The sequence below is a fragment of the Prinia subflava genome, chromosome 4, assembly GCF_021018805.1.
Source record: "Prinia subflava isolate CZ2003 ecotype Zambia chromosome 4, Cam_Psub_1.2, whole genome shotgun sequence".
Classification (NCBI taxonomy): domain Eukaryota; kingdom Metazoa; phylum Chordata; class Aves; order Passeriformes; family Cisticolidae; genus Prinia; species Prinia subflava.
In genome coordinates, this window is record NC_086250.1 from 51350198 (window position 1) to 51375133 (window position 24936).

At 41.6% G+C, this 24936-nt stretch overlaps 2 protein-coding genes across 2 annotated transcripts in view; one reads left to right on the forward strand and one right to left on the reverse strand.

Annotated features, from left to right (window-relative positions):
• The first annotated feature begins 1960 nt into the window (after window positions 1-1960).
• On the forward strand, window positions 1961-16567 carry WNT16 (Wnt family member 16). The gene is made up of 4 exons (XM_063396758.1): window positions 1961-2194; window positions 2286-2533; window positions 4455-4735; window positions 10233-16567. Exons 1-4 carry the CDS (start codon window positions 2109-2111, stop codon window positions 10695-10697), a joined length of 1080 nt encoding a protein of 359 aa, XP_063252828.1. The 5' UTR covers window positions 1961-2108; the 3' UTR covers window positions 10698-16567.
• A 614-nt stretch (window positions 16568-17181) lies between these two features.
• The window catches only part of FAM3C (FAM3 metabolism regulating signaling molecule C), a 29984-nt gene continuing 22229 nt past the window's right edge, over window positions 17182-24936 (reverse strand). Inside the window, exons 6-10 of the mRNA XM_063396760.1 lie at window positions 22984-23042; window positions 21415-21465; window positions 20851-20935; window positions 18776-18902; window positions 17182-17775 (exon numbers count right to left, since the gene is read on the reverse strand). Coding sequence (XP_063252830.1) covers window positions 17686-17775; window positions 18776-18902; window positions 20851-20935; window positions 21415-21465; window positions 22984-23042 — 412 coding nt within the window. The 3' untranslated portion in view covers window positions 17182-17685. The remainder of the gene's footprint in view (window positions 17776-18775; window positions 18903-20850; window positions 20936-21414; window positions 21466-22983; window positions 23043-24936) is intronic.

Here is a 24936-nt window from a genome sequence, read left to right on the forward strand (position 1 = left end):
AACTGGATGGTCTCAAGAGGTCCGTCACAATAAATATTATATTTTTTTAGCATCAGCCCTTCAAATTGCAAGTGTTTCACTTTACAGCGTATATGATCAAAGGGTTTCCCTACCTAGATAAAGATGACTGTAGCAAAAAATGTACAGAAAATCAGATCCCCATGAGAACCCTACAGAAAGCTAGTGTATTTATTTAAGGGTCCATATATGAAAGGTTACAAATAGGACTGGAATTTTTAAAGTATTTTTAAAATTTAAACATTACATTGCTATTTGCATATAAGATTCTGTAGCTACTATAGAAAAATTCACATATAAGAATTTATAACCAAAAGATCTATATTAACATTAATAAATTTAAAATAAAATTTAAAAAAAACCCAGCAACAACAAAATCAAAACAAACAATGACAGAGAAGAAACTTGTTTAAAGAACCTGCAGGGAAAACAATTTCAGAGTGGACCATAAATTCACAGAGCAGATAAAGCAGCACATAAGGAACCCACGTCTGCTAGACCAAGGCTTTGAATTAACTTTAGAAGATGGAGCCAGGAAGCAGGAAAGAGGATAAAATGAACCATGTGTCCTGGAATAATTAGATAATTCTTTGACACAGCCAACACATTTTGGCTGGTTCAGGCCTGTTTCATGGCTGGTTCCCTGTGTTCCAATGTCCCTCACTCTGGTCTAAGTTCCTCTGCAACCACAAGCAGATGTTCTCTAGACTAAAATTCAGAACAGAGAAAACAAGTTATTTTGAGAAGTTTGAATAACTAGTGGGGTCATTAGCAATCTGCCCACAGTTGATGATGCTTTGGAGAGGCTTTGAGAGCATGTAGGAAGGAGGCATCATTTTATAGACCTAAACTGACCACAGATTGTGCTCTTAAAACATCTCTGCTCATTCATGGTGGAAAAAGGCAGGGAAAACAGCACATCTACGTGATTATTTCCCAACATGTACTCTTAAAAATGTTCATTTGTCACTGAGATGATTTATTGCGTTCTTCACTTGGAGCTATTGTCAGTCCACAAGAGCTATTTCACTAATTTACAACAGCGTCAAATCAAAGTTTTACAGATCTGTCATTTTTTCCAGATTATTTTAGTGCAGGTGTTTTGCTTACACAGAAGAAAGCAGCAATATATTGTGATCAAAGAGGACTTGAAAGTCCAGAGGGCCAGCACCAGCTTTCCATCAGGTGCTAGCTGACTCACTGGCTTTTAATGTGTAACCAACGATTAGCAACCCAGGTAGCAGCTGATAAGGCTGTCTCACCGAAGTTAACAGGAATGGGCGAAAAACTGCTGTCCTAATGAATACTGATGCTGACTCAGTTAATACTGCTAAAGCATAGGAAATTTTGAATAAAAAGTGTAAGGAATGTCGTGATGTATTGGCATCTGTCTCATTTCTGTGGATTCATTTCTTCGGGTTCCTCTGCCCTCAGCCCTGCTCTGCCGCGCCCGGACCCCGCTATACCCCCGGCAGCCGCTCTCGGCGCCTCGCAGCCCAAGGGGCAGGGGCGGGGCCGTGCGGGGCAGTGAGGGGCAGTGAGGGGCAGTGAGGGGCAGTGAGGGGCAGTGAGGGGCTGTGAGGGGCTCTGCTTTGCGGAGCGGAGCCGTGTGGGGCTGTGCGGGGCCGTGCGAAGCTGTGAGGAACCCTGCGAGGCCGTGCTGAGCGGAGCCGTGCGGAGCGGAGCCGTGCGGAGCCCTGCAGAGCCGTGCGGGGCCGTGCCGAGCGCTGCAGAGCCGTGCGGGGCCGTGCTGAGCGCTGCCGTGCGGAGCGGAGCCCCCGCCGCGCCCCCGCCCGGCCCACCCCGGCCCGCCCCGGCCCCCGGGCGGCCAATGCACGGGCGGGGAGGCACAGGCGGGGAAGGAGCCGGGGAAAACATCAATCCCAACTTTCTCACCTGGACGGGAACGGAGCGCTCCCTATGTGTCCCCTCCTGCCGCCCTCCCTGCCAGCCCAGCCTCCCCAGGAGGGCCGTCCGACGGCCGGGGCTCGCCGCGCCAGCTGCCCCCTCGAGGGGGGGAAGCCCGAGTAGGGGGTGCCCGTGGGTACAGCCCCCCTCGGCCCCTGCTGCCCGGGCTGGATGCTGCTGCCATGGGGCGCGGGGCTCCCCTCGGACCGCGCCTGCTGCGGGCAGCGCTGCTGCTCGCCCTCTGCCCCGCCGCCGGCAGCACCTGGATGTGAGTAGCCGGGTCGGGGAGGGAGGGCTGCGCGGAGCCCGTCTCCTCGCGTCCGTCGGGGCCCGGCGCTGACGGGGCGCTGCCTCCGCAGGTGGCTGGGCATCGCGGCCGCCGGCGGGCCCGAGAAGCCGGGCTGCGCCAGCCCTCCACTGAGCCGCCGGCAGCAGGACCTGTGCCAGCAGAAGCCGGAGCTGATGCCCGCGATCCGGGAGGGAGCGCGCCTGGGCCTCCAGGAGTGCCGCAGCCAGTTCCGACACGAGCGCTGGGACTGCCGCTCGCCGCCCGCCGCCCGCCGCGGGAGCGCCGGCCCCGCCGCCCTGGGGCAGCAGCTCAGCAGCGGTGAGTGACCGCCCCGGGGCCGCTGCCGCACGGCGGGGCCCGCCGGCCCCGGGGTGCTGGTTTGGGTGGCCAGGAGCCGCCCGGGTGCCCCGGGGTTCTCCGTTTGCGTGGCCAGGAGCCCGCGGGGCGGCGGCGGGGACCGACCGTGCGCCCGTCGGCAGAGCCGGGCAGAGCCGGGCGGGCGGTCCCCGCAGCCGTGCCGGGAGGTACCGCAGGCACACGAATGCACCGAGCAGGCGAAACCTGCCCTTGTCTTTGCAACGTTGTTGTAGTTTCTTGTAATTTTCGCGTGGTACGCCAGTGGATGACGCTGCCCGTAGGTAGATTCATTTAACTACATTGAAATACTGTTGTTCTTAGACTTAGGTTGGGTTTATCCCCTGGTGTCACAGTTACTAAGTAAGTGGGCTTATGACAATATTTCTGAAAGGTCCCTTGCAGGTAAAAAAGTCAGCTCAGGCTACTAAACACAATGTGAAATACTTAAAATATATCATATGTGCTCAGTTATGTGGTGCTGATCAGCACAGTGAAACCAGAGATCCTTTTTTCTTGCATAGAATAAGGATGAAATTACTGGAGTTTCTACTGCCGCAAGGGTGAGTTTTTTATATCAAATGTCTCACCAACAACTTCCTGCAAGTTGCAGAGATCCCATAACTTTGGTTTTTGGTTTTTTTAGCTTCCTGGTCACTGATTGTGTGATGGATGTGATTTTAAGTATTGTGGTACTTCACTTGTGTTCATGCAATCTTCACTTTGTAGTAAAACAGTGTAAAGCCCCCAAGCTTTAATCATGAAAACATAAAGTGAGGAATAAAAAGTGATGCATATTCCAAAAAGGAAAGGGGGGGGGGGGGGAAGAAAATGAGAGTTTCCCCCACTATATGGGGCCATATGTGTGTTAGTCCTGCTCAACAGGAAGGACGGTTCCTGAAGACCCATAAACGAGTGCCACTGTTCACCCACTAAGATTCACTGGTGTGTACTGTGGAAGCCTTTTATGATGGTACTGGCACCACAGACTAATGTAAACAGGAGAAACAAATAGGAATATTCCTGCCCATGAGCAGGAACTTTGGAAATAAATAATTTTCACAACAGTGAAAATTGGCCCATTTCAGTAAAATTTTAGCTTCATTTATTGACCACTCACTGTTACTGAATATACTTAGAGTATGCCTTGCTTAACACAGTGTAAAGCTGTGTGTCACATTGTGCCAGAAGTTTCAGAGACTGGGACAGGTGTAAGAAGCCCAGGCTGATCCCTCCATGATTCTTCTGAGATATAGTCTGAGACGTAAAGGCCTTTCATGCTGCTGTTTTTCCCATGGCCAGCTATTGCTAGGAAAAGCACATGGCCTAAAAATCTTTGTGCCATCCTGTTTTCAGCATGGTTCAAGATTTTGGGGGCTCTTTGCTCCCTTTGTGAACCAGAAGAACATCAATGTGTGCTAAATTTAGCATAAGGTAAGTATTGGCCCTGTACCAAAGTAACCTGGGATCATGACAGCTTCTCTGAGATTTAAACTGACCTTTTCTTCTTCTAATCAATATGAATAGTGAAAAGCAGAGTAGAGAGTAAGGGGTTTGAAGTGTGGTTAATTTTGAGTTTGTTTTTTTATTTATTATTTGGCTTGAAAATTTCTGAGACAAATAAAATTCCTCATCAGATTTAGAAAGAAGGTACCAAAAATTGCATGGTACAAGTAGCGAGAAACAGCATCACTAATAGCATGGTCAGATGAAGTCTTTCTGGGGCATGAACATCCACTGCTTTGAACAAGTCAGCATTGCAGTCCAAGGCGTGATGACTTTAAACTTGTGACTGTTCCCCTGTAATAGCCACCCGGCCTGCCCATGGCTGCGTGCAGCCGGGGCGGGCGGTGGGAGCAGCCCGCGGTAACCCTCCCGCCCGCAGGCACCAAGGAGACGGCGTTCGTGGCGGCCGTGGCGGCGGCGGCGCTGGTGCACGCCGTGACGCGCTGGTGCAGCGCGGGCAACGCCACCGAGTGCTCCTGCGATGTCAGCCTGCGCCACGGCGGCTCGCCCAGCCAGGGCTGGCACTGGGGCGGCTGCTCCGACGACATCCACTACGGAATGGCCTTCAGCAGGACGTTCCTGGACGTGCCTTTCAAGAACCTCACAGGCAGGAGCGGCCTGGCGGCGATGAACCTGCACAACAACGAGGCCGGGAGGCAGGTAGGTGTCGTGCAGGTGTGGCAGCAACAGCTCGATCGCCCTCGCTGGCTAAATGGCACCAGCCAAAGCAGGCGGGTCCTCGGCTGCAGGTATTCAGTGGCAAGAGCAGCAGTAACATCACCAAAGAAACATGTACAAACTCAGGATCAGAGCTGGTTTTACCCAGCTAATCTCTGAATGTTAGCATAAACCCCACAAAATAAGTAACAGATCCGCAGTGCTTAAATAGTAAATTTATCTTAATTAGATATTTGATGACCTGTTGAAATAGTCCTATTATCAACATGATACGATATGATTTTTGTCACCGATTATTCTGTCACTATCGTGACCTGCATTTTTAATTCTCTCTAATACTGAATGCCAGCTGGACACAAGGCCTCCTTACTCATCCACAGTCTGCAGTCCACACCTGTGAGTGCAAGTTTAACATTGTTCAGAGGGGAAATCAAGAGTTAATGTTTTCTCTAAAAACATGGGATAGAAAAGACACCTTCAAACCTGCCCAGTGCTCTGAATGTCAAAGTGAAGAAATTCAATGAAGTGCGGGTAAACGGTGGGAGTATAACTCCCTTCTCCATCCCTCGGGGAGCGGGCGTCAGGTCCCAGGGCCAGCCTGCGGGCAACTGTACGACAGGGCTATGTCCTTCCAGCAAGGCCCATCCCTGGACGATAACGGTCCGCGAACGGGATGGGCATGTCAGCTTGTGGGTTCCACCCGGCGTCCAGGGTGAGTTCCCACACTGTGGGTTCCACCCGGAGCCCTGGTGAGTTCCCCCCCGGCACTGGGTCAAGGTGGATATCCGCGAGGGTATCGCACTGAGGTGTAACCGGAAGGATACGTCGCAAAGGTTTAGCATTCATGCCGTTACAGGGCCACGACACTGGTGGTACCTGGCGATCCAACCTGTCTGACGAGAGGGAGCCCTGAGTGAAAGTCCAGATGCGCTTTTCCCGGACTTGACACAGGTGGACGGGCCACCTTTACTTAACCCAGAAAAGGCTCGGACTTCACGGTCTGATCGTAACCTAGCCCATTGGTTAGGACATGCACCAAAGAAGTGAAAGAGACTGATTTTGGATGGCTTTTTTTTTCTGCCCAAAGAACTTCCAACTAACTTGTTGAGGAAAACTGTGTGTTTGAGCGTGCAACATTGGACTGTCCTTCCTGTCCTGCTGAGGATGTAAAATAGGGGCAGAAATAGCTTATACAGGGAGATGTGAGCCTGTAATCTAGTGTTTGGATCTTACTTCTGGAATGGAATACAAAGAGATTTGTATTGTTATTTTTCCTTTAAAATTACCTTCTCTCTGTTTCCTTGGAGAGTTTATCTTTACTGGCTCTCTCTGGGCCCATAATACTTTAAATCTGTTCTGCTCAGTGACACAGATTTAACTAAAGGAAAAAAAAAAAAGGAAAAACCTCTGGTTTTGACTACACATATTGATGGACTCCATTGTGATTCTGAAATTTCCTGTAGCTGTAAGCAGCATCAGTGGGTTTTACTGTGATCAACTTTCCTATCTGCCATGGACAAGGAATAGCCATAGTAAGCCATCATAAGAGCCATGGTGGTATAATCGAAAATTACTTTAATTTGAAGTAATTTTTACAGGTAATATGTGTTATTTCATTTAAGCTATGTAGTTGGAAAAGCAGCAAATCTTTCAGGCTTCTTTCAACCCAAACCATTCCATGATTCCATGGTGCTGTGACAAAGATCCTTTTCATAACTGAAGTAGATGAAGCAAACTTTAAATCTAAATAAAAGCTGAGAACAGTTACTCTGGGTTTAATTATGGGATGCCAGTCAGCTAACTCATCTCCAAGGAAAGGTGATTGTTTTCTTGTAGTAGGAGATGTTAATAAGAGGAACTGAAGATTAAATGATTATTTCGTTAAGGGAAGAGCAAAGGGTTGTTTATCATATTTATAGAGCGAGATAGTTAAGGAAGAAATATATAGTCATCTTCCATGCATAAATATTTTGTAATTTAATGGCAAACTGTAGGATAAAGCAAATATTTTGATCACTGTCCAGAATGAAAAAGAATGTTTATTGTTGATACTTGGGATTTCTAGCAGCAATATTATCTGAAGTAAAGTTTAGCATAACTCTTCCTTTTTGTATTTTCAAATCTTAACTAGGAGATGCTGGTATATGTTTGCCTTCATGTTTTTGGGCTGACAAGAAGGATTTTTTGATATCTTATGGCCTTTTGTAATAAATACTATCAGGTTCCTGGTTTGGTGTCTTGCAAGAGCAGTCCTCCAGGGACAATACTTCTGTGTTTGTTTGGAGTTAGTAACAGAATTGGTATGTGCAGAATTCTCGTTTCTCTTCTACTTCAGTACAAAATGTTAGTTTACACTTCGACATCTCATAGTTATCATATCAACATATAAAAATTTTAAAACTCTGTCTGTGTGTTTTGAGTTGTGCACTAATCTAACTCTCAGAAGATTCAGATTGCATCCTTATTCTGCTGCAAGATAAGCATTCATCATCTTTTGGATGGCAATTTTCAGTGTACTTAGATGTGCATATGTGAGTTGGGCTCTTCTCCTCCTTACACAAAAGGATGTGGGCAGTCAGGCACTATGGGTTGACTATCATTGTATCAGTATTATTTTACCACTGGAAACATTCTGCTCACTTTTCCACTTGTGGAAATTTATTTGATGTGGGACTTGTGTTCTCTCATTGAAAAATCTGGCTTACCAAAGAGTTTGTTTTTGCTGATATTTGTGGATTGATAAGAGACTCACTAAGAGTTTGGAACTCTTCTAAAGTGATGCAGCTCTGGTGGGACATGTGCTTGTCTTCATGAATAATCATATTAGTTCAGTGGCTGAAATTGGGACATTTGATTACAGGCATCAGTTCTTGTGACAAAACAAGCCCTGGCAGTCTTTGTCTCACAGCTGAGAACAGTGCCTGCAAACAGAAGGCTTAACTTGGAGGTGTTAAGCATTAACTGGCATTAGAGGGTATGCAGATTGTGATTTCACTGACACTCTTCTTTGCGGCAAATCAACCCCTGCTTTCTGCCCCATCTCTCTGTTCTAGCCACAGATTCCCACCCTGTGCTGCTCCCTCTGTTAATTGCATTGTGAAAGGTGAGAGGAAGTGAAAGGAAGACAGTTTAAAAATGATCTTTCTCTCAGGTTTAATATTAAAAAAAGCAGTGTTTGTCCTGTTCATCATTTAACCCTGCACTTTTTTTGTTCATGTTGTACCACCAAGGCAACAGGGGCAGGAGGAACTGCTCAGGTGGGCTTGTGGCTGACCACAATGCTTGTGGACCCCGCTCAGTTCCACACTGATCATTTCTCACAAGCTATCAGTCTATCAGTCATAACCCACCTAAGAAAGCCTGTCTCAGCTTGCTCAGAATGACACATCTATCCACTGTAACAGTGCTCCTCTGAGGCTATCCATGGAATTTTGTTTCATAGGGAGAATCCTCTCACTATTTAACGAATAACAGGACGGATTCACCATATGGATCTAAAATGGTTGTGCAGTCAGTCTGGAAGTCATGGTCCCAGTAACTCTGCAGTCACTGTGCACTGCTGAGACACAGGTGTGTGCTGCAGGTGTGACCCACCTGAAGGCCATGTTGGCTCTACAGGTGTGCTCTCAGGTTTGCTGGCAATATCAGGAAAAGATGTCTAATCCCTAAATTTTGCTAGATGTTCAATTATGGGAGCTTTTTCATTGAAGTTCACATGGCAGACTGAGAGGCAGTAGCATGTTCTGTGATCAGGCAAAGCAAAATGTGACCTCCCTGTGCTGGGAATGTAAAGTATATTGGAGGCCAGGCTGAAAGTTTGCTCATCCTAGCAGCTGGGAAGCAAGACACTGAACCACATTTGTAGTTCTTGCATTCATCTGCTCATCCATACCCTTCCAATGCATGCCACATATTTATATTTTGATATCAGTCTAAGACTTCAACATCAGTTTCTGCTCTTGTCTCAAAACTGTCTCCCTCTACTTTTGTTAAATTCATCCTCAGAGAAAGACTCTGAGTGTCATCTGCTGGGCTACTTGCCCACATGGAAGTAACTCACCCTTAGCACCTAGCAGGCATGTCCAGAGCTTCCTCTGACAATTTCTGGATCCTTCTGTTCGTAGTAAGTACCTTATTGTACTGAAGTGAAAACAAGGATTACATCTGTAACCTTATAAATCTAGTAGAGCAATATGCTTTAAAACTGCTTCAAAATTCTAGTTACTTGACAAAAAAAAATCATTCAAAATTGGAAAAATGCTATTAAATCCTCTTACCTCTTAATGATTAATATTCTGACTACCCAGTGATTGAGGCAGATGAGCATTTAAAATCCAAGGACAAAAAGTCTGTCAGAAGACAGATGACCTAATAAAAATGTGAAGGAAAAGAGAAACAAAATATAAAAGATAATTTTACATACAAATTAAAAATAGAGAGGATTTAATAGCATTTTTCCAATTTTGAATGATAATTTTTTTTGTCAGACAGTTACTGTTCAGCACAGCCCTTGCTTCTGCATGGGCATGGAAAAGTAACTCATCTAAGGGTATTTGAGTGTTGGCAACAACTGGAAACCTTGCTAAAACATTAACAGTTACAGAAGTAATATGAATGCAATTATCTAACTGTGTTAAATAAAGCCATTATGAAACTGGAAACACTAGAAACACGTTCTAGAACTAGTTATGTCTACATTGAAAGAACAGGGCCTATGACTGTAAGTGAGAAGCACCTGAGATTTACTACAGAACACCTGAGCCAAAGACACCTCTGCTAAGCCATGGTGAGCATTTTGACAGACTTGCTGTGAAGCTCAGAGGTGTGGGCATCCTCCTGCTCTTCCAGCAGCTGGCCCTGGGGTGCCTCCTCCTGCGCTGCTTTGGCTGCTGAGCCCCTCTGGTTGCCCAGGCACTGTTGTGTGACTTCAGCCATGTCTGTGGCCTTAGTCACAAACAAGGCTGTGAATGTTTACTGAGCTTCATGGTAGCTGTAAAGCACCCTTAAAAGGCAGCATAACTGTGCACTTACTTGCCCATTAAATGTCTAAGAAGGGTGCTCTGACCTGCCCTGTCCTATCTTTGCCCTTCTGCTATTCCGCACTAGACCCTTTCACCCATGAGAACCTTTTGCATTCCAGGAGTGGGAGGAGCAACACAGGACATGTCATACAGGCATTTAGGATCCTTCAGAATGAAAAGCCATCCAGAAATCACAGCTTTTGCTGTTGTGATCAGAATTGCTATATTATGCCCATTGCAAACTGCAAATGAATAGCACATCTGAAGATCATGCCTCTCACAGTGGGGGTCCAGGACTGGAAACCTGGTTCCTAACATGTGCTCTGACTTCCCTGTTACGGAAATGGCAGTGGCAGCTGTAATATTAAATACTTTGAGACCTCTGTGTTACTGATGTCAGGCAGCATTCCTGGTGAATGAAAGACCACATCAAAATGTTGTTCTCCCTTTGCTTGCAGGCCGTAGCGAAGCTGATGTCTGTGGACTGCCGTTGTCATGGTGTTTCTGGGTCCTGTGCTGTGAAAACTTGTTGGAAAACCATGTCATCCTTTGAAAAGATTGGCCGGTTCTTGAAGGATAAGTATGAAAACAGCATACAGATATCAGACAGATTGAAAAAAAAGCTACGCAGGAAAGAGAAAAGCCAGAGAAAAATACCAATCGGGAAAGAGGACCTGCTGTACGTGAACAAATCGCCCAATTACTGCGTGGAAGACCAGAAGCTGGGGATCCCCGGCACCCAGGGAAGGGAGTGCAACCGCACCTCACAGGGGCCCGAGGGCTGCAACCTGCTGTGCTGCGGGCGCGGCTACAACACGCACGTCGTGCGGCACGTGGAGCGCTGCGAGTGCAAGTTCGTCTGGTGCTGCTACGTGCGCTGCAGGAGGTGCGAGACCATGACCGACGTGCACACCTGCAAGTAAGGGCAGGCACAGGAAACGTGGCCAAGCCGTCAGCCCAGCGTGGTGCACACAGCTGCCCCGGGGCAGCGGTCACTGCTGTCCCGGGGGTTTCAGAGGGTCGGCCCCAGGGGGAACAGGTACTGCCAGAGGGGGCAGCCCCAGCATGCCTCGACTGAAACAACAGCTGAGGAAACATCAGGCTGCATGCAGGGACAGCTTAAACAGCAAAAAGGACTCCTGATGACACGTTTGAAGGTGTTACTCTGCGAGCAGGGACAGATGCTAAACTTTTTGTGCCTTTAATAGACACAGTGTCCTGAAGATCCATGTGGTGGGTAGGTACAGCCGAGAAATCTCAAGATCCCATTAGCCAGAGACTGAAGAGTTAAAGAGAGTTTGTAAGACACATTAGATATAGTCCTTATGTCTGTGCTTTTAAAACTGGGACTAGATGGATCCACTAGATAGTTCATTTCTGCAGACTTCAGAAAACCCCACAAAGATAGGGAAAGAGTTCAGCTGTTGACCATGAAGCATTTGCTTTGCAGCCGTTCAGAAAACTGCCTTCTGCATGATGTGCAGAAATGTGTCGGGAAGTGAGGAACATGTGTGGCTGCAGAGAGTTCAGCAGTGTCTGCCTGGAAAAGGAGAGTCAACCTGTGCCCAGGGGAGAGAGGCAGGAGCACAGCTTGGTGAATGTGAATGGGTACTACCAAATGGCAACCTTAGGATTTTTAACAGGTTCTCCTTCAAACACACAAGGGACAGGTCTGAGAAGGGACAGAAATACACTTTGATATTTGAAGGAAATAAAACCCGCATTTCCTGAGTACCTGAGCACACATTTTGTGAGTCAGCTGGTTGTCACCCTACTCTTGAATTCTATGCAGTAACCTGCCACATTCAACCATCTCACTGGTGGTTCACCATCATTATCAAAATCAACCACATGAGATTTAGCCCAAAGGAATCTGCCATGAAGCAAAGGATTTTTTAAAACATATTTTCTTTATAGAATCAGCAGCTAGAATTTTTCATTAGGTTGCATCCTCAGTAAGTTCAATGCACAATGTAATTTACGGGTTGGCTCACACCACTAAAATATTTAAGCTGTTAATGATAACATTTTCTCTGTCTCCATATGTTGGCCTAATTTTATTTTACATCTGTGAAAGGTTGTTTATTGTCATGCAGTGATTTAATGCCTGGCTTAAAAAGCATCATGTGAAAGGATTACTGTTGTTTAATTGTGCAAAGAACTATTTTTGATAAGACAAAATTGTTTATATTTTGTAAATATTTAAATTATGCAAGTTATGTAAAAGGTTTCCAAAATTAATGTGATAAGACTGCAGCCCTTGAGATTTGTTGGTTAGAGTTTTGTTAATATTGTAGTGGTCTTTAATTGATTTTTATTTGCATGTGCTGGGGGAAATTAGTCAGAGAACTGCATAAATGTTAGGGGTTTTGATCATCAGGGTAGTTACAATTATTTCAGTTCATACACACTGATGAGAAACACTTCCTATGATTTTGTAAATGGTCAGTTAGTATTCTGCATACTTTCTTTTTTGTTATTCTCTTAAGTGCCTCTTACAAACACTGAAATCCCAGCTCCAGCAGTAAGTACTCCCACTGAAATCAAGGGAACTTGGATGGGTTTGCAATCCCTGAACTTCTTCCACACTAACAGCCAGTTTTTAGAATCTTGGGACAGGTTGGCTGAGGCTTTCAAAGTTACTTTGAAGAATTAATTTCCTAGTTGTCAGTTATTTTCCCAGGAAAGATGGTGACCAGATTCTGAACTGTCACTCTTTATTGGATGTGTAGGTCAGGAAGAAGGAAATAAATCTTCTATGTTGTGGTATTTCACTGCTTTATGTGGATTATCTGTGGAACATCAGTTCAGCAACAATGAATGTTCAGCAACATGATCTTCTGTTTGGACCTTTACTCCACATTTGGCCAGTCCATCTCCACTGGCCTAACCAAATTATTATCTTAGGACCACAAATCTGCTGTGGGAAGGGTGCATGCCAGTAAGGCACTGTCACAGGAGACTTCAACACCTTCTATGTGAAAACTTGGATAAGGAGGACATATCATGGTGGAACACCCTGAAGAGAGAGTTGTGAGCCCAGGTTGTTTCAGCAGTGAAAATAAACCCACAGGTTCCTCAGGCTGTGCCACAGGATTGACTGGCAGCATGGATGGGAGATGAGCAAGCAGCACTAAGTCCAGACAGAACAGTACCATACTCTCTGCTGAGACCTTACCTGGGATAATACAATTTTGACCATTTAAATAACCTTGAAATATTATTTGAGCTCAGTAGTTTATTGTTTTGGGGTTGTTTTGGTTGTTTTGTTTTCCTGTTCACTATTTGTAAGATCAGCAAGAGACAGAGAATTAAGTAGCTGCTTTAGCTGCCTCCAGGGATCAGAATCTTCCCAGAGGCTGGAGCGAGCAATTTCCATGCATTTTTACATAGTAGACAATGTAGCTGGATTATTACAGTACTCTGTGTTGATCCCTGCCTCTCTCTGTGTATATTCTAATGCCCTGAAACAAAGTTTTCATATCTGCACACTTCAAATGATAATAAACAGATGATGTTCATTTTATTAACTAATATACTACAAAACTTAACACGAGGTAGGTTATGTGGTGGGTTACGTGTTTTTGAGGCATCTGTGAGAACTAAGATATAAAAGTCAGAAATCAAGACATCCACCAAGTTTTTCAATGGGATTATTCAGCTGCCAGGACCTGGGAACTTGAGGCTGACTGATAAAAACAGTGCTGAAACATTCAAGGCTGAAAAGGATAATTAGAGAAGACTGCCATAGCATTTGGTAGCAAAAAACATTTGCAAGCTATGTTCCACAGAAGATAGCACTTTATTCCACTGCTATCCATCAAGCTCAAAGAGGAGTCATGATTTCACCTCAGTTTGGAGTGCCTTTTTTCATGTTTTTGCCTGAGCCTGTATCTCTATCATGCTATGGACAACACCCTAAGAAAGGAACAGACCTTCCTAAGGCCACAGGTGATTACAGATGTAGAGATTGTAGCAATTGAAATACAAGATGAAAGGCACTGGTTTGCATGTTCTGGAGAGGAGAACATAGGGCAAGGAAGAATGTAAAAAGATACCTAAGAGTCATCAAGGTACCTAAGAGTCATCAATTTTTAAATTGCTAAAAGGTAATCGTTAATTTTCAGCTAAGATTTGGACAGCACATGAGCCAACTCACCTAGATGGGCAGTGAAGCACAGGAGGTGTTATCTGAGGAATCTGTTTTAACCCGAGTTAGGTTAGAAGGATGCCTTAGATCTTTGTAATGTTGAAAGGGATAACTACAGAGGCAGCAAGGAGGAACTAAAAGGGGCTTTAACATTACCAGAAATGCAAAGAAACGTCTCAAGTAGAGCATGTTGTCTGTTGCCATTCTTCACTTTTTCACCCCCAGGGAGGCAGAAGCAGGATGCGGCTGAAGCTCAGGTGTTTGTGCCCTGTTGGCCTGTTGCTCAGAGGGTGAGAAGCAGGGCCCCTTGTATCCCTGGTACAGCATCAGGAGCCACCCCGTGATATCACTGAACAGGTCAAGGGCTGTTCTCACACTTTCCTGCTTCAGCCTCCAAGTTCCCATATAGTCTTACATGTTTCTTCAAGTTTCTTTAACAAGCCCCTTGTATTAAGGTTAGGCTATGGCCTTAGGGCCTTAAAACTGAAGAGGATTTCATCAATAAAAAGTCCTTTGCTTAGCCATGACCCAAGTCAGTAAGGGAGGCACTGCAGCCCTTCCCATCCTTACACAGGAAAGTCAGCCAGCACTTATGGTGGCAGTATTATTTCCCCTTCTGAAATTACCCACCTGGCCTCTTATTTTATTAATACACTTATTCTTGAAAAACACTCAGACTGCAGAAAACCCAAACAGTTTAGGAGACATTACATACACATCAAGCATTTAGCAGTCAATTCAATGTTTGAGGAAACTATGTGCCACAGTAAGACACCTGGAAAGCAAAACATGCCGAGCAAAATAAAGCTTTTTTCCAACCTGGCAATCAGGAAACTAAGGCTGTAAAAGGGTCTGCTTTTTCCATAGGGAAAAAAAAAAAAAAAGCTGGATCATGAAAGACACTAGGGAAGGTCCAGAGGGTACATAAAGGCAGTGAACCCCTTCAGTTTATTTCTTAGGACTTCTATTAATCCATATAAAGCACCACTAGTAAAGCAGTTGAGAGCTGTGGTGTACATTGAAGTCATCCTCAGGTGACTTGAATCCCTTGAATCCCAGCTGGGTATTCCTTGGTGAAAATTAGGTTGAAACCTTCTTGTGTCCTTCCCCCTCTCTTCTCACAGCTCTGCATTTTGAGGCAGACATACCTCACAACTTTTCCCTTCCCTTGCTGCTGTATTCTCAACAAGTCTGCAAGATGCTACAAATGTTCCCGTGTATAGGAAAACATGGATCCTGGAGCTTTGCCCCACACAGGTATTCATGCACCTTTGTCTTTGCAACTGATTTCTCCAGCTGAAGAGAGGCCAGAATAGTTACCTTTGAGCTTGGCTACTCAAGTGAAATGCAGACAGATTACCAGAAAGTTTCTCTGTTAAGATTCAGAGTTCATCTCAGCAGCAGGATACTGTAACTTGCCTGCTCAAGGCAGAGAGGACAGGACCAGATCTTGCAGCAAGTCAACAGAGCATGAGGAAGCAGAAAAGCAAGGAGACCCCATTTGTATGGCCACTCCAGTGTGACTTTGAAGTATTTCACAAGAGTCTTATTCAATATGATACCATACAGCTGTGAGGACACAGAGAATAAGAGGAAGATCTTAATCAAAATTTTAAGAATCAAATTACTTAAGATAGAACAAAACTAATTCTACCATTTTATTTTTTTAATTCATTGTTTAAAAGGTTTATTGCAGGTACAACTTTAAGGGTGTTAGGAGAATCATGATATATTTACTCAACGTGGATTGCTAATAAAGGCACACATTCTCCATTTAATTTTGTAGAGGAAATTTGAACTTTTGAATTTGAAGAAAGATGTCATGTTCATTGGTGTTCAAAGCCAAAAGAATGAAGACAATTGTAGTCCAGAAAAACTACTAATGCAGCCAAATATGGTTTCTTCCTCTTAAAACTCTGCTAAGTAACTTCAAAATTATTTTGGTATTATTCTTGACGGTAGCATAGCCAATACTGGCATATACACCAACAGAACTGTATTTCTGTGAAAATTCCAGGAATTAGACAATTAGCTTTTCACTACAGCCTTAAGTAATGAAATAGAATTTCAAACTGATTAGAGAAGGGGATTTTACTTCAGTGAAAAAATACATATGATTTTAACACATCCTCCTACACAGGAAAATCTGGAAGTTCTAACAATCTTGAAGGAAACTCCTATTATTTAAAAAGCTAGTTAAACATAGATAACTCAGAATCCAGTCTTACTCTGGTAACAGAGATAATTTATTTTTCTTACAAGGTAATTCTCAATATTGCTTGAAATTTTTAGTGCACAGAATTTGGCTGACAAAACATCAACAATAATACTATTTCTAATGCCTCTCTGTAAAACTCACTGTGGGTTCCTGAAAAAGCCTTTGTAGCTTTCACCCCATAGGACTAGCTTGAAGTTTTTGAGGAATATACCAGAATTCATGACACAAAGAGATTAAGCCAGTCCTGTGTCAGCCCAGATTTTGTGAATATGGACATGGTCAGTTAGTATGGTATAACTCAGTTCCAGGAAAAGTTCAAGCAGGCCCTACTTAAAAAAATACAAGTTAAGAAAGAAACCAAGGTCTTCACACAGCTCTGATACAAGCTAAAGAATAAGGCCACTTAAACTTGGTCCTTTTTTTTTTCCATTAAAAAAAAGGATGGAGGAAACATTGTCAGTTTAGTTCACCAGTCACACATTGCATAACCCAAGACACAAGGCTCTCTCTGACACTCCACTGAAGGGATTGCCTCGGCTCATGAGAAGTGCTGTAGGTGGTGAAGGTGCATAACGCGTACCCTGAAACAACTCTCTCTACAAGGCAGATTTCTAACAGGCCCTTGGTGATGGGAAATTTATTCCTGATGTTAGAACTAAGAGAGGAAGCTCTTCCATCACGCACACTCACTGCATGACCAGCCACTGCAGCTCAGCAGCCACAGGCAGAATCAGTGGTTAAGCAGCGGTACAAAAGCTGCAATGAAAACTGAAAAAATCAGCCACAGTACTGCTGCTTAATGTGCCAGCTCCTTTCTATCAAGTAAACACTTTCAAATTAAGTACAAATTCTTCCAAGCTGCTTTTACATATCATACATACTATTTATATATTTACCTTAGTTCATCCCCTAACGATAGAAAAAAAAAATTTCTATTGTTCTTTTCATGGCATATCTGTGCTATACTATCATGTAATCTTCCTTTGCTGATTGATCAGTTTCGATGGGGGACTACAAAATAAATTTTTGGAGCACTTGGTATTAGAATAACCAAATAGCTTTAATAAAAATTGATGCTGCCATTAAAAAGGCAGAGGATAAAAAAAAATTAAAGCTCCTTAATAACATATTACTAAAATCTACAGTATTTCACCAAGTTTACATAGTCACAGTAACATTGCACTGTTAAGAGGACAGTACATTTGTCACAATCTGTTTATTGTCCACATACATAATTTATTAGCCAGTTATCTACAAGTATTATTTACCACAGGCAAACTAAATACTGTGCTTTTAGGAAACCTGCATAGAAATGATTGGATGTTTCTTTCACTTTGGACATATTTACAAAAAAGAATTTCTATGTGTGTTAGCAATAAATAATCCCAATATTCAAAATATCAGTGCTCATGCACACACTGACAAGATGGCTGCATGCTTTAAAAATAATTTTTACAGTACAGTCTCCTTCATAGCCCTCTCTCTAATAATAGCAGAAAGTGCATTTTCTTCCATATTCTTTTTTCTTTTCTTCTGGTTTCATTTACTCTTGCTTCTGAGGGATACAGCCTTCCATCTCAACAACTTCTGGCCAGCCTTCGTACTTGTTTGTGTCCTTGTTATTCTTTATATGCTATAAATGGAAAATATCAATCAGCAATTAATGAGAACTCATTTATCCTTTTGCTTTAACTCATAGCTTTAAGACTTGTATTTATTTTCATGCCATGGAAAACAAAAGACATCATTATTAACTTCTTGTACTTTGAATCAAATGTAACAATCTGTAAGTTTTCACCACTTAAAGTATCTTGCTCAGACAAGATTTAATTAAGCCATACAGGGAAAACATTTTAAAATTTTATTATAGATGTTTGCTTAGGAAGAAAGAAGCAAGGAAATGACCAACTGCATTAAAGCACGAACCACTAGGTAAAAATAAATAAGGATACTAAATTTACAAGGCAATGAAAACAAATAGTGAGATTTGAAAGAAATTTACCCACCAAGCAACTATCTACAGTCAGGTAAGGCATGATTGCCTCCAAGAGTGCCACTGTTTCTGCACTTAGATTCTCCCCCCTTACAAAGATGGCAGAAGAAAACACATCTTCCTTACTCTGCTACTTTTACCAGAAATTAAAGGCAACACTGGCACATGCTGAATTGTAACAGCTAAATATGGGAATATATTCTATTTCACAAATATTGTGACGGCAGCAATTTGAGAGAAGAGCAAAGCTAACAGCTGAGAACACCAACACCATAACTACCCACTTATCTCTTGGAAGGTTATAATTCTTAGCACATCTAAAATGCAACTCAGGCAGAAAGCTTTGAATTCTTCAGTTTAATTTGGTTCATTAAAAAGATGAATAATCTAGTTACCGGCATAGTAAGATCTACACTATGTAAGATCTTTTTTTTTCTTATTTATGAGTCACCAAAGAATCCTTTTTTTTTTGTACATTTAAAAGGAGGATGCTACTCAAGGAAAAAACCTGAAAATAACACTGTGTGCCAGTACTGCAGTAGTTGATACTCATCTTAAACAAGTGCATGGCATTTATAAATCATGCTATGCTTCTACTAATGCAGGCTGTTAAATTCCAGGACATTACAGAATCACAAACCTGTTCAAATGGACTTTTAGTCTTAATTCCTTTACCACCACAGAAGACCCAGTTGTCTCTGAAGCCAAGGTTGGTAATGGATGTGCTCCCTAATTCAGCAATCAGTTTCCGTGCTTCGTCATTCAGCCTTGAAAACCAGAGAAGTTTGTATGTGAATAAAACACATGCCCTTAGAGCTTTCATTGTTCACCCCACCACTCTGCTTTGATCTTATTTAATATAGTTTAAGTAAGTCAATATTGGGCAAGATCTATCTTACAGAATCAGGTAAGGTTAGTTCTGAAATCACCTGATGCAAGGAGAGCTGCTCTTCCATTCTATAACCTCAAGGAACCAGGATGTAAACCTATCACTACACCAACAAAAGCTAAGAACCCTCTCCTGTGAGAATTTTACATCTCAAATTCTGTTAGCAGTTCTCCAAGCAACTAAAAGTCAGCCTTTAAATTAAACATTGTTTGCAGGCTCAAACTGAAGTCTAGATAAAGTAAAAACTATTTTAGATTAGAAGAATGAAATGAATATCTGAAGTAAGCTCTCATCTGCTTGGGGCACTTAATTCAAAACTCAGAATGCTGCTCCACAGGACAGTTCATTGCCTGTAAACCCAGATAGGATAATTTTAGTATCGAAAAGAAAAAAGTTCTGTAGGGTAAGATATCATTCCAAAAATCTCCAAATAGCAGTTCTTTATTTCTTCCTTTAAGTTATTAAATGTGTCTAATTACCAAAACAAGACACAAAACTTCTGATTATTACCACCTATTGAGATACAGCTATATGACACACTTTCGCAAAAATTATGAAAATTATTAAATACTCTGGATGTTATTTGCCCAACCCGTAGTCCAACTTTTGTCAAGCATTAGGGCAGCTTGATTCTTCACAATTTTGTTTCCAAGAACTGGCATTTATGTTTACAACAGAGGTAGCTGCAGTATTGTCAGGAAGCAGTAGTTCCTGTCTGTCTGCATGACAAGGCCAAATACAACTTCTTGCTCAGCCATATTCTATCTACCTACAAACTTTCAAAATCATTAGCTCTGACATGATTACTGAAAGCAAAACTAACCCTACCTTCTGCCTAAAACAGCAAAGAAGAAAAGGAAGAAGGTAACATGTAAAGTAACAAAACAACTGAACAGAACAACTGAGAGAAGATCCAACCTTGGCTAAAACCCCAGTAAATTACGTTCTTCTTTCCTAAAAGCAGTGAATGTAAACACATTTGACTATTTACTGTGAAGATTCCACACTGCAAAGTCAGGAGTTAGTCACAGGGAAGCTGCTTCCATATCAAAAATACAGACAAGTTGTAGATAACAAACTGAACCAAAAGAGGAAAAAAGAAATGTACAGATCACATTAACAAAGAAGTTAGTTATTAGTAAAACAGCAGCAGAAAAGGAAAGAAGTTTGAATTTTCATTGTGAAAGGCAATCCTTTGGATGGGATGACTTAAGTGAGGAGTGGATTATAATACATATTCCATAGTAATATTGGTATCTATTGAATCTGACCCAAGTTGTGAAAGCTGGGTCAAGAGACCCTCTTAGGCTACATCTAGATTAATCAACTGAATAGCTTTAGGGTGGAACAGTAAAACACTGAGCCTAAAAAATACACGGCTCACACTAGTAACCTCTGTGATTTTAGATGTAAAGATACAGGCAAGGCTTGTTGGGAATGGTCTCTGCCATCCTGTAACCACCAAACTCTGTCTTGGAGTTGATCTGAAGAAAGTGCTGGATGGAACAGACACTTTACACCAGAGTTATGTTCTCATAATCACATTCTTATGTTAGAACTATCTGAATTTACTAGATCAAGACAGAATGAGCTATCAGCAACAGAAAAATCAGTGCACCTATATCTGCTTAGTTTTAGTTTGATTTTTGTTGTGCCCAAATCACATCTGCATTATAAAACTAATAAACTGGAAGTATAGTTTCAAATCTGTCACCTTGGAAGAACAAAATCTTATTAAAAGTGGTTATGTGATAATGTATTTTTTTCAGTATAAAACAGCATGTAAAAGTTTAAGCAATGTTTGCTGTTTAAAATCAATTACATACTTGGTTGCACCATCATCATATGTTGCCATTAACACAATCGTTCCATCCTGGATGGTCTTCAGAAATTCAATAAGTGGTGCCACATCTGAAAAGAAAGAGAACATAAAACTATTTAATAATAAGCAACAATTCTGTATTTAAACACCTGTGATGTCTTTCTGCAAAGACATTACTTTTAAGAATATTTGTAAAGACAGTATTTGTACATATAAATATATATAATATTTGTAAATATATCTTCATAAAAGGATGCAGAGTGAAAGAAAGCTAAAATGCATCAGAGAACTCTTATTTTATAGAAAGAGTTTAATCTATATTATGTAAAGACATAATCACTAATGGGAACTACCCTGGAGAACAAGTCTGTTCGATTATCCACACCATTCCCTCCAACCTCAACAACTCGTGTTTCTTTAAAGCTGCACTCTTCTCACCATTACAAAGGTAGAGGTGAAACACTCCCTTAACTATCACCTTAAATCACACAGCAAATGGAGTCCGGACAAGAAGGAAGGAAAAAAACCACATTTGTTGTTTCTCTCTGGCCAGTGTAATTGCACCTACCTCCTCCCCACATGTCGAAGAACTTAGTATCTAACAATTCTCCTGTTTTACCTGAAGGAAAAGAGAAAAAAGAAACATTTGGTGCCATCAAGTATAGCCAAAAGTATTATTTTCCACATAATATGCCCAACACCTCTTACACAGTTTCAGACAAAGTGCTGGAGAAGACACTAGATAATGAATTAAGGTAACCTTTCTTTTATGGACACAGTGTAGTGGTTTGTGAAAAAGTGCAGGGAAAGGTAAGATGAAAAAAGTGAGAAGACCCCTGAAAGAGTTGGAGGCCATGCTGGATGCAGCTTTAAGCGACCTGGTCTAGTGCAAGATGTCCCTGCCCATGGCACAGTGGGTTGGAACTGGGTGATCTTAAAGGTCCCTTCAACACAGATCATTCCATGGTTCTAGGTAAAATTCTCATTTTGCTTCAAGTGGAGTCTAAAATAAATGGTAACACCCACAGGCTCTAAAACCAACTAAGAATATTCAGTTCATATATCTGCCTTTTTTTTAAAGTTGGTTTTGCAAAAATAGACAGTACAGCTTTAGACTGCCTTTCATGCCACATGGAAAGTCAGAAAGGTTAAAATTAGACTGCATGTTTTGCTAGAGACTGGAAATTGTAAGTAGATTTAAACATCCAGAATAAACAGAAAAAAGTGGAGAATATAGTATATCTCATTACCTTCTTTTATTATGCTGTCTACAAAGGACATCTACAAAGTATTTGATGGGAGGTAGAGGTTTTTTTAATATGCACATTCATTTAAAGTTTAGAAGACAGAAAGACTGGAGCTATAAAATACAAGACAGGTATCTTGGTTTTGAACAGATTGAGACAATTTAGGAAAGCAACACAGGATTAGGAAGTATTGTTCAAGTTATGTTTTAGATGATGTGAATCTGAGTACAATCCACAAATAACAAGAATTTAAGTTGCAGGGAAACAACAAAGTGCAATCTCAGTTCTACAAGGAATCATTTCCTAGACATAAAGACAAATTTGCCAGTGCTGACATTCAGTTCAGCTTTCAAGGTAACACATAGCTAAACTTGTTTGGATTTAATGAAAATTACAAACCCTGAACACAATTACCTAACATGATGTATTTATGGACAAGATCTATAGACCAAATATTCTGATTCAAGTGAGGAAAGAATGAACTGTTAAAGATGCTAAAGAAGTTTCATTGAAAACAGAGCAACAGAAGAATACGGTCTAAAGTTTAATTAGTGGTGGCAACATGCAAGGTCAAAAGAAGCAGCATGCATCAAAAAGACATTTTTTGTCTTTTTCCATTTTTCTGTGCATTAGGAATTTACGTGATGTATCAACAAAGCAGTCATCACAGCACTCCACAGTACTATTTTTACAACCCATTTTTAGAAACAAAAATGTTTTTCTGCTTTGTAACAAGGTGTCAGTGCCAATATTTGACATGATCTCAGTATAAATAAGCTGAATACTTCCTTTTCTCCTTGGTGCTTTCCTTTCACCCCATAGTATTTCACCTTAAATTTCAAAAACAATTTTAAAATGAAGACAACCCATCCACTTAAAATGTCACTTACCATTGACCAAGGCCATATTAATTCCTCTGCCAACATTATTTTTAACTCCACTCATTAAACTGAAACAAAATAAATATTTTTATTTTTAATGGGACAATCTTCTGATGTGAAATATTTCTGGTTTTTAAATAGGATCAAGTTCTATGAGAGATAAGAGACTGCATGTTCATGAGTACTTAAATGAAGCAAAATCTTGAACTAATCTGTGTTCTTGAAGCATGGCTGAATTAGGAATAATCAATTATCCCCAGTTGTATTGATTTAATTTGATTCATCATGGTTTCAAAGTATGTCTGTACCTTAAAAGTGCTACAAAAATAGTATTATGTAGTTATGATATTAATGTTTTAAAAAGAACCAAATATTAATTTATGGAGCTCAGCGCAGTCACATAACCAACATTTTGAGCTTTTTTTGCAAGAACACAATGAACAAAAATGTGTTCATGAGTTTAAAAGCTAACTGAACAGAAGCATTTAAAATTCACATTAAGAAACAAGAAAAGCAAAGCACTTAGCTACTCAAACACCTAACAGGAAACCTAACTGCAAGAAAAATAGTTGGCACACTGATGGGATTTAAGCAAAAGTTGCATACAATCTTGGACTAAATCACACATACCAAAAAACATGTCAGAATCTGTGACAGTAATTTATTGACCAAACTCTAGGGGGACAAAGGGGCCGAAAAGAAGTGTCCCATTGTGAAATGGAAGCCCTTCAGAGCAATAAAGAAGAGGTAACAGGAATGTTAAGGTTTAGGTGGGATGCTCTGCTGCCTTAGACCACGGTGCATCACTCCAGTGAGAGAAAGCCTCCAGAGCCCCTCATCCCTGTTCACTGGCAGGTCACACAGTGAGAAGAACTCTGTTCTACCATCAGGCCTCAGATATCCCAATATTAACATTTTGAAGCTAGGATTAAAAAAGGTAACATAAACAGGACAAACAGAAGTTTGGAACAATTACATAATTTAAGATAATGAAGAAGCCTTCAGCTGAGATTAAAGAAAGCATCTCAGCAAAAGCATATAAGTGCACGCATGCCCTTAGTTATAAACACACTCTAAAAGATGCTTTAATTCCATCCTCACCAGGATTTCTTTAATCTCCCTAGCTGGCTTTAAGAAGAGGTTGCACATGTGTACAATCCTGTTATGTTCAAAACTTTTTTCACATTTTCTTCTTCTTCACATTTCCTGGTCATGTCTGAACACCTTTCTAAGCCATGCATCCTTACACACACAGCTTCCATGTCAGCTTTTTCATGCCAACATCTTGGTGATAGGCTAGAAACCAGAAATGGTTATCATAGAAGTATGTCAAAAATCTTCCTCTCTGGTGCTGTCTTTTGCATGAAGACAGAAGATAAATTTAGAGGATAGGCAAACTGAATAGCCAAGTATCAGAAACAGACTCAGTATTCAGAGAGGCTGTGAAAGACTACCAGAAAAGGGCAACTCTTGGCAGAGTGAATTTAAAAGATTTTAAACAACTAGAAATCAGAGATGATAGAGTTCATATTCTTTAATTAGTCTCTGAAGTTATACTATCTGCCAAAAACTGTGATTCAAATTAAAACTCTAATTCAGTGATTTCTGAAAGAAAATACTTGAAATTTTTGGCTGAAATTCAGAATTCAATTCTGGTTAGCAAGGAACTCCAGAAGTGTTTTAGCCACTGGAGGATCATTTCTGCTCTGTGATCACGTGATTTTCATGTCACGTCTGAGCACTCATTCTAAACAAGAAAAACATATGGCAAATAAAGACTGGAACATAAATGAATAAAGGCAATGAAGTTCTGAATCCATTCATTTCCTCCTGCAAAATTTAGTAGGCATCTAATTTATCAAAAATAATAAGAATTTCCTTTCATTTTAATGACAAAATTCTCGTAAATAAGCACGAGTAGAAAAATATCTAATACTAAGCTGACTAGACACTGAAACTCCA

Excerpts from the sequence above, each read along its gene's own strand:
- WNT16 (XM_063396758.1), top strand. The coding sequence starts at position 2,109 with ATGGGGCGCGGGGCTCCCCTCGGACCGCGCCTGCTGCGGGCAGCGCTG. Across the intron at positions 2,195-2,285 it reads GCCGCCGGCAGCACCTGGAT|GTGGCTGGGCATCGCGGCCG; the intron begins GTGAGTAGCCGG and ends CTGCCTCCGCAG. Across the intron at positions 4,736-10,232 it reads ACAACGAGGCCGGGAGGCAG|GCCGTAGCGAAGCTGATGTC; the intron begins GTAGGTGTCGTG and ends CTTTGCTTGCAG.